We start from the raw sequence: 9,760 nt of genomic DNA, 5'->3' as shown, positions 1-9,760 counted from the left end.
GTTTGACTTATTTCACTCAACATAATACCCTCCAGTTCCATCCACGTCGTTGCAAATGGCAAGATCTCATTCCTTTTGATGGCTGCATAATATTCCATTGTATATATATACCACATCTTCTTTATCCAGTCATCTGTCGATGGACATCTTGGCTCTTTCCACAGTTTGGCTATTGTGGACATTGCTGCTATAAACATCGTCCACCCCATTTTTCTTACCCACTCTCACTGGGTGGCTCAGATCTGCAGAGATGACACTAGGGTGACGAGTGAGTGACCCAGAGAAGCCAGCATGGTGGCATCAGATGGAAGAGCACCAGGCTGGGGAGCAGCAGAGACCCCGCACGGGCCAAGCCTGGTGTGTGCAGAGAACAGAAATAGGGTGGGGTGATGTGTGGTCATGGGAAGCTGGAGGAGGGGTCCTGGAGGCAAGAAGGGGCCAGATCAGACTGTCAGCTTCCCGGAAAAGGGTCCCATGGGAGCTGAAAGGCAGAAATGGCCGATTATCCTTATCAGCCAGTGTGATTAAATGTCACTATGTGCCAGGGTTCTATATTTCTTGACGTTTAGTTAGGAGCCATGGCCTGCCTTTACCAGGTCGATGAGACAAATGGGGCGCTGAATTAGGTCATCACCCAGAGTGACAAGACAGAAGGGCCAGAGCTGAATGTCAACCCAGAAAGACCGAGTTCCGGATCCACACGCCTCCACGCCCCTGCGCAGTTGCCTGCAAGGCCCAGAAGAAGTCTGTGGAAGAAGTGGAACCCCTGCACAGATTTTGCCTGGTTTTCCTCCGGAGATGATTCGAGAGAAAAGAATAGATAGACAAATCTGAATCCAGCAAGGAGGGGAACAGAAGCAAGCATGGAGAAAATGCTCTGTGTTGTTCCATATCTGATATTCCGTTTATACTTAACCAGAGAGGGAGATACACACACCTCAGGTGGCGTTGTGCGTAAGGCACAGAGCATCCCCACGCAAACACAGCCACCAGCACCAGCAAAGCAGAGAACCTAAATGGCGGGGTGCGACCTGTATGCACCCTAACGTTAGGGATGAGATTTGGGTGTGGGCCACACCGTACTGTGCTTGGGATCTTAGCCTGAGATTATAGTGGGGAGCCTGTCCCTGTCTGGGTGCAAACAACGGGGCAGGTTTCCCACTTTTTAAGTTAGGGTGGAGGTGGAGTGTTACCATGAGGCTGACAGTGTCAATAAACTGCAGCACCGAGGGGTGTTTGCAAAAGCCCATGTCACGTTCTCCTCTCAGGGTCTTCTTCCTCAGCTCACCGAATGGAGGGGAACGTGGGAGCAGCAAGACGCCATGGAGAGGGGAGCCCGAGGCCAGGACAAGGTGAGCTGCCTGGGCCTCCCTGACCCCTCTCCCTGCCTCTCCCACCTCTCTCTGCCTGCCTCCCAGGTTAAGTCAGGCTGTCTTACCTGAGAGAAGCCCCAAGGTGGGGGGTTCACAGTGGAATCTAGGAGAATTGATAGTGAGGTAGAAAAAATGAAAAGATTCTTTCAGTGGGGGCGCCTGGGTAGCTCAGTCAGTTAAGAGTGTGCTTTCAGCTCAGGTCATGATCTCAGGGTCCTGGGATCGAGTCCTACATTGGGCTCCCTGCTCATCAGGGAGTCTGCTTTTCCCTCTCCTTCTGCTCCTTACCCCACTTGTGCTCTCTCTCTCTTTCTCAAATAAGGATTCGGACAGATGCTTTCTTTAACATGAGCATATTCACAAATCCCAGCTATAAAACAAATCTTGTCCTATTACTAATATAGTCCAGCTTTACATCTGGCTCTTTAGGTGAAGAATACAGTGGTAAGTTCTTTGCATATGTTTGGGGCTGTTCGAGAAGACCAGCCTCTTGACTACCAGTTTCTCTTCCTGAGCTGTGCTCCGCTCTAGGAGCGATCCCCAAAGGTGCCGGATCACAGCAGTCACCTGGGGCTCTTGGTAAAAACTTGCACTTCCAGGCCTTTTTCCGAAGATGTGGATTTAGCTGGTCTGGGTTGGTCAAGCTCCTCAGATAATTCCTGTGATTCCAATCATCAGACAAGTCTGGGAAATCCTGAATTGATCAGCGTGCTGTGACTACTGATGCTCGGTTCTGTCTGGCCGACGTGAAGTTCAAGGATGGGTCATGATCATAGCTGGCTCTTCTCCTTTGGAGCACTCACTGAGGATGTGTTCTTATTCCCACGTAATAATTTCCTCACGAAGACCTCAGGGGCCTGAAAATGTCCCCGCTATACATCCTTCCACACCCATCCTTATAATTCCTACTTGTTTCTTGTTTCTTGTTTTTTGTTTTTCCCTCTCTTTGAAATTATCTCAAACCTAATATTGTTTCCATTGGGATTCAATTGGGTTTTACTTTGACTTTCCAGCTACTTCCATCATCTTCAAAAAAATAAGTTCTCCTTATTTTCTAAATTTAAAGTGCTGTAATTTATGTGACTGTTTTTGGACTTTTAAAATATCTCAAATACTGTACTTGATAACACCCTTAACTATGTTACATTTAATTCTATCTATCTATCTATCTATCTATCTATCTATCTATCTATCTATCTAATTTTTTTTTCACCATTCTGAGCCTGGGGAACCTAGCTCTCTGTCAGATACTACTGCTTTTCAGAGACATTTTCGGTCTCTTATCAACTAATTTATCCTGGACGACCAAGGCCGAGGAGTCTAAGTATTTATAGTATGCCCGGAATATTTTGACACACATCTGAAAGCATAATAAGTGTAAACTTGGTTGAATAAGTGCTAGATTTGCTCGTCTGAAGGAACAGTACAATGTACCACTACCATGTGTCATAGTACTGTGCTCTAAGGATGTAAAGAGGGATGGGTACCCATCCTTGACAGTCTTACGTTTTAGCTCTGGAGGTAGGACATGAACGTAAAATACAAGTAAAACATTTCTTTCAGAACAAGATTATTTGTAAACCAGACGAGAAGGATCCCCAAAGTGAAGCATACCTTCACCGCTTGCATCAGATGTATTCTGCTTCCCTTGCTAACATGGACTTCTCCAGGAGGTGAACTCCTTTCTAAAACACATGGGGATGCCAATTTTGTTAAAGATTTTATTTATTTATTTGAGAGATTGAGCACGGGTGGGGGGAGGGGCAGAGGGAGAAGCAGGCCCTTCGCAGAGGAGGGAGCCTGATGCTGGGCTCGGTCCCAGGGCTCCCAGGACCCCAGGATCATGACCTGAGCTGAAGGCAGACGCTTAACCCACTGAGCCACCCAGGCACCCCTGGGGATGCCTATTTTAAATATGTCTTTCCACACTTGTGTTCACAGCCTTTTCACAGGTCCACGAAAGAACTGTCACTCTCCAATGTGTTGCAGATGATTTCCCAGTAAAAGAAGCGTCATAAAGGCTAATCAGTAAGAAAGAAACCGACATAGTGTAGATCTACACAGTAAACCACAGTAAGTCCTGTCCTTTGAGATTGTCAGGGACTGTAGGGAGTAGCCATGGAGGAGAGGGATCATTATCTTTGAGGGTTATGTAATAATTCCCTCGGAACTGGAACTTGTTAAAACGTCTTATTCACACAAACTTAAAATCTGTGTTGCTCCTGCCAAGCCCAAGTACGTCAGCAGAACAGAGCTAACCTCACCCACGCACCAAAGGAACACGAGAGTGCGTGGCTGGGTGAGCGATGTGCCCCACACTAGGCACCGGATAGGTGCGAAGTCAGAATGTGAGCAGTCGCATGATTGGTGGATCAGGCAAACACGAAACCAAATATTTAAAAAAGTACTGTAAGAATGGCAAAAGAGAGACCGAAGAGAGAAGTCTTTAAAACCTCTACATCATCTGCCCCGATTCGGCACCTCCCCGGGCTCTGTGTTCCAACACTGAGGGCTTTCCCAGGCACGGAGCAGATGCCCTGCACTCAGCCCCTCGTCCACTGTTACAAGGTGGGTGCTGTCGATCCCAGGACCCTGAGATCAGTGGGTGCTGTCCCAGACTGGTGTTTGGCACAGAGACTGGGGCTCAGGCTCCAAACGTAGCCCGCCTGGTCAGGGTCCGCTTTAGTGGTGGAGGTACCGTGGCCTGGGATCTGCTGACCCTACATCCCATGGGGAGCATCGTGGGTATTTTTACTATCCTGTGGGAGGAGGTAGGCCTCCGTCTCCCCATTCCCTTAGGACTGAACAGGTACACGGCATACACAGACACAGAGCCCCAGCGTCACACCTGAGAGGTAGGACGTGAACTTGGATCTTCCGGCCCAAAGTCTGTCTGGCTGTCCAGCTCCCCTAGCAAGCAGAGCCTGGTGGGAGGACCGAAGAGCGTGGCGGCAGGGAGCAGAGAAGGAGAAGCTGCTTCCTCTCTTTGGAGCCCAAGGAAGCAAGGCACTTCGGAATTAGGGGGTATTAAGATGGTGGCAACCAACTCTCAAACTGGCGGCTTTGCCAGGTGCGTGTGGATATCTTCCGGGACACATAACCGGGAGAGGGGGTCACAGAAGAGAGCCCGTTCTTTGAGTCAGAGGCTCTCTCAAAGTGAAGGCTCTCCTCTCTCCTGCAGAACCCCGCACATGGAGCGTGCTGCAGCCCAGACCACCACGTGATGCTTCCCGTGGGGCGATTTCACAGAACGTCCAACTGGAAGAATCCTGCAGATTCTTGCAGCAAAGGAGTGACTTTCTGGTCATTTGCAGGGAAGAGTGTCTCCCTTTTAGTGGCCAATTCAGGCCCGGCTATTAGCATTTGAATCAGCCAGCCATGCTGTTTTGATTGAAGAGAGAAACCCAGCCTTTGTTGTTGCAATTTAGGGGCGTAAGTAGTTTTCTGTGCTCCTTTAATCAGTTCAAACAGTCGGGGAAATGGCAATATATAGGAAAAGTGTGGTCTGGCCTCGGAAATGCAAATGTGGCTCCTGTCCCGAAGATTCCCCACGTCAGCTTCTGATCCCGCCTGTGGCAGCTCCGTGAGCTCCAGTGACCTCCCTCGGCCGGCTGTCCTTCCCATCAAAAATTGGCCGAACGTCTTCAAAATATTCTCTTTGTTTGGATTAAACCGATCCAAGTAATCACAGAAACGCGCGGACGGGGGTCAGCTCCTTTTCCGTGGGTTGACCCCTGCTTCCTGCCCCTGGATGTGGCCAAGCCAGGGTCATGTCCAAAACATCAGTGACGTTGAGGTCCCCGAGTTCCTTGGGGCACTTTATAACATGTAATTTACTCGCTTAGGAGACATCCGATTCACTTTTGTAGCTAAGAAAACTGCAAAATTTTGAGTTTAAATAGATGGAAGACCAAGTTTTCCAAAATCCTGTTTGCTTTGCTTTTCTGCATTTGGTCTTCGTGTGTGTGTGTGTGTGTGTGTGTGTGTGTGTGTGTGCGCGCGCAGCCTTGGGCGAAGACTCTGGATTCTTTGCAACGCAGTGACTAGGGAAAACCCACTTGGAAACAAAGAATGCCTTCGCAAATTGACGCATTTGCTGCCAAGCTAGGAGCAAAGTTTCACCCGGTGTGTTGGTTTTTGCATTGATGCTTGGGCAAGGCCTCGAATGTGCGGGGTGCATCTCAGCGCTGCAGGGCGTCAGCTCCCCGGCCAAATGGAGGGTGACGGGGTTGGCCGAATCTCCTCCCTGAGCATTGACCCAAAGCATCGGTAAACACCCCGAGGACCCAGGCAGGGGTGCCCCAGGACCCCGCCCTCGGGTGGTGGGCTCAGGTTCCAGCCAGGGAGGGGCTGCAGAGACAGGGGCAGCAGCCTGGCCAGCTCTGCCCAGCAGAGGTGAATCTGGTGAACCAGGCTCAGCACTAACGTGCCTTCGGACGGCATGTGCGCACACCAGACCACGTTTTGTGGACTCTTCCGGCTAACATATTTGCTAGCTTCCTTTCTCCACTCCAGTCCTGTTTAGATGGCAGGCAAAGTCCGTCGTTGGAGACCGGGTTCCACCCACTCCGTTGAGCTCTTCCCTCTTGGTAGCTGACCCATCACCTCCTCCAGGAGGCATTCCAGGATGTATCTACCTCTTTCACGAGCTCCTGCCTCAGTTGGGGCTGAACTTGCCCATCCGCAAGTACATTCTTTAGCTGTTTGAGTTCCTGGTGCCTCAAAGGCCGGCTCCGCATCTTCTAATTCTTGTGTACCCACCCATGGGCCTGAGTCCTTTCCCAAGAAAAGCAATTTGTCAACAGCTGTTCCCCAGGAGCTGATAAAAGACTGTGTTTGTTTCTACCTTGGTGTTTGCTGTATCGTGTGTACAGAGACAAATGGCAGGCCGGGCCTTTAGGCACCTGCCTCATCCCAGCGTGAAGGGGCCCCTGTGTGGGGGCAGCGGCTCTTGCTTCCCCTCGGCCTGCTGCCCCCCATCCCCCGCCCCCCGCCCTGCTCAGAGTGCCCAGGGCCTTGCTGTGGGCTTGTCCAGGGGGGCTCACCCTGGACCCTGCTTCACCGGCCTCACTGGGAGAAGCAAGGGGGAAGGAAGGAAGAAGTCCCCTGGGGCCTGGCCCAAGGCCACCCTTAGTAGCCGGTGACACTGAGCAGTTCTCCTGTTGGCTCTAGAGTCTATGTCCTCGAACACACTGCAGCAATGGCCATCATTACTCCATGTTCTCACCGAGCTGTTGTGAGAACCAGTGGGGTCTGCAGTGGTCACCATGGTGTTATGGGGAGGGAGACGTCCTTGCGGTGGTCACTGTGGGGTCTGTCGTCTGGCCTGGGACAGAGCCCAGAGGAGGCTCCAGGGCTGATGGAGGCCTGAAGGGAATTCCTTACGAGACAGCTTCCCCTCCTCTGTCCCCAAAGTCACAGGGAAGCCTAGGATGCAGGCGGGGGAGGGGACAGCACGGGGACACACGTTCATTGCTCACTAGCACTGAGAGCCAAGTGGCAGCTAGTGAGGGCCTGTGCAAGCTTCCCTGAGCACCTGCGTCACTTCATCCCCCTGACATCCCTCTGGCTGATCCGAGTTCTCATCACAGATCAGAAAACAGGCTCAGAACTATGAGGCTGTCGTGTCCACACCCACAAACGGCCTAGCAGAAACAAGCCCCGCTCCGGGAGCCATCCCTCCAACCATCAGCTCTTCTTTGGCCCCAAACTTCCCAGACTGAGGCCCATTTTATTGCCAGACTTTCTTTTTAATTCTCTGAAGGAGTGCAAGGAAAATGCAATTTCATGGGCTATAATAATGGGTTGGGTTCATACCGAAAATCCGTATAATCTGTGTAGTTCTTCCGAACACGAAAGCATGTTGCATGGGATCCGGAAGACCTTCTTCACCCACCGTTTACCTTTGCTTTGTTCAAGATGAATATGAGCCAAAGGCTCTGGCAAGAAAAAATATTGAGGACATTCTAACAACAGCACTGTGTGTTCAAGGAGTGCTGAGCTTGACAGCTTGCTTCTGTGTTTGCTTTTCTCTGCTTGGTGCTACCCTGAGCAGACTGTTGGAGAGGAACGGCTGGTTTGCAGATGTGGACCCAGAGGGCAGAGCTGGAGATCTGGTCAGTGTTGTCTTGGGCTGACGCCGCACAGTGAGGCTCTGTCTCAGGTCCGGGGGGGCCATGGGCGAGGGGCCAGCACCGGGAAGCTTCCCTGCTGCGTGTTAGCAGACTCTCCAATGACAGCTCTGATGCATGCAGGAGGGCTGCCTGTAAGCAGCGGCCACCACCTAGAGTGTGGGATGAAGAAGCATGCCATTTGTACCCAACTGCATTTCCATTCTGGATCTTGATGTGGTGGCCAGAGAAGAGAGAGGTCAGTTTTAGTTTTACAGGGATAAAAATATAACCTTGAGTCTGACTTAAAAACAAAGCACAGCCAAAGCAACGCTGGCCTTTCCGCTCTCTGGTTTCTCTGCCCCGTCCCTCCACCGCCAGGGCGCTGCCCAGCGAGGCCCCTACTCGGGTGGGCGATTCCTGGAGTATGATGGGGGACGTAATGGTATTTCTTGGCAATAAGGAACTCTCTCCTAAAATATCAAATAGTATGCAATGAAAAAAATTAAAATATGAATAAATAAACCTCTTAATGATCCTTCTAGTCCAACTTTACCAAGTTCTGTTTTAAAAGTTATTGCTCATATTCTGACATTAATGAAGATGGCAACAACAAAAGCTGAAGGTCACGTTTGCTTCCCAAAGCTGGATTACCTGATCCCAAGTGGACACGGGCTGCGTGGAGTGCGGCCAGGGCCCAGGGGCAGGAGGACAGGGGACATGGGGCCACCTGGACAGCACGGCCCACCGCCCACAGCACTGCCCACCCTCCGCTTCCTGAAAGGCGACAGCCCAGCTGGTAAAACAGAAGATCCCAATCGGAAAACCAGAGGACACCGAGCAGCCCGGTGTGGCATGTGAGTGGTCTAGAAAAATGCCAGAAAGGATAAATATTGCAAAAATCCCAAGCTGCAGATTTTGAGAATTGGACAGTGACAGGGTAAACGGAATTGAGAGCTAGGAGTGCCAGATCGAGTGTGGCAGGCTCCCACGCTAGATGTCAGCCTGAGCCCACTTTCCCAGGGAAGCCTTGCAGCGGGGCCCCGTCCGAGGGTGGGGGCTGTGCTGTCCCTCCCACCGAGCGATGTCCGCCCCTCCGGCCACAGATGGGCTCTTCGCTTGTCTGCCTACCCCTCCCCAAATGCCCCCCAGTTGGAAACCCAGTGACGGGGGGGAGGGGGGCACATACCGGCTGTCTTGCTCACCACAGTGCCCCCTGCTCCTGGTTCACTCACTGGCAAACAGCAGGAGCTCGGTTAATTTTTCTTGAAGGAATGAATGAGCTCCTCCTGGTTCAGTTTTCCATCTGTGTCTATGTAGTGCCCACCACCCTTCTCGCTCCGAGGCAGGATGGCATCATGGGCATTCCCGGTGCTGATTTGACTGCTGTCTGCCCCGTCCGCCTTTGTCAGGCCTGGCCTTGCTTTCCTCCTTGTGTCGTTTTGTACAGTGGTTACAGGGGTACCTACTGTAGGGTTGTGAGGACTCAGTTAAGTAAGGTTGATAAGGTGCTTTACGTCCACCTAGCACGTGCTACCAGCTCTCTGACGCTGAGCTCTTTGTACAAGCCGAGCTCCACATCCCCAGGTAACGCAGGGAGCCGTCGTAGAGAGCATCTAGTATGTGGTGGAGTACGTGCTCCTTTGCCTGGCACCCTACATCCGTTCCCATTGACCAGGTCTGCCAGCAGAAGCAGCATCCGCCAGCCTGCCTCTTACCAGGGAGAAACACAGTTGCAGCCCCGCCTCTGGTTAGGTTCAGTGGTGTTTGTGGGGCAGGTGTTTTTAGTGGTATCATTCTGATGTGGCATGGGAAAGCCTTCAGGACCAGGCACCTGGAGGCAGTCTCTCACTACCTTGCAATCTTGTCAATATCCACTTTTTTTTTCAGAGTCCTTACAAAGTTACTATTTTAATAAATAATGCACCTTGCACTTTAAAGTGTAACCATCATACTCTTTCACCATAAAGATGAAGCTTAGCCCAGAGGCAGGTGGTTTTTAGAAAGCCTGAGAAATCTGGCACACACTCATTGCTGGCCGATGGCTGGTAAGGAGTTGGGCGTTCCTCTTAATTCCAGTTGACTCTGTCACAGATGGCGTTCTTCTGGGCACCCAGATATAAACCCATAACTGAAGACAGGATAGGATCATCTCACACCCGTTGTCCTCTGATCTCTGTTTCCTGGGTTGTCCTCAAATTTTACTAAATTATAGATGCTTTACGGATGTTAACTTCACGCCAACACATACAGCAGGTGTACGCTCTTGAGTCATTT

At 51.1% G+C, this 9,760-nt stretch overlaps 1 protein-coding gene across 3 annotated transcripts in view; it reads left to right on the top strand.

Annotated features, from left to right (window-relative positions):
* Positions 1–9,760, top strand: part of LOC145723175 (uncharacterized) — a 50,867-nt gene that overhangs the window by 38,153 nt on the left and 2,954 nt on the right. Inside the window, exons 5-8 of one of the 3 annotated variants that reach the window (XR_014148063.1) lie at positions 1,269–1,352; positions 2,937–3,046; positions 3,315–3,941; positions 8,129–8,340. Coding sequence is in view for 1 of the 3 variants with exons in the window: in XM_081829294.1 (XP_081685420.1) it covers positions 1,269–1,352; positions 2,937–3,046; positions 7,429–7,489; positions 8,129–8,340 (467 nt within the window). In the remaining 2 variants the exon portion in view is untranslated. Of the gene's footprint in view, positions 1–1,268; positions 1,353–2,936; positions 3,047–3,314; positions 8,341–9,760 lie in introns of all 3 variants that reach the window. The other 2 variants (XM_081829294.1, XR_014148062.1) reach the window with 2 other exon arrangements.

This window comes from Leptonychotes weddellii, chromosome 8 (assembly GCF_054177405.1).
Source record: "Leptonychotes weddellii isolate Sample4059 chromosome 8, ASM5417740v2, whole genome shotgun sequence".
NCBI lineage: Eukaryota > Metazoa > Chordata > Mammalia > Carnivora > Phocidae > Leptonychotes > Leptonychotes weddellii.
Note: the sequence above shows the minus strand (reverse complement) of the source record. Positions and strands in the feature narration are given on the sequence as shown.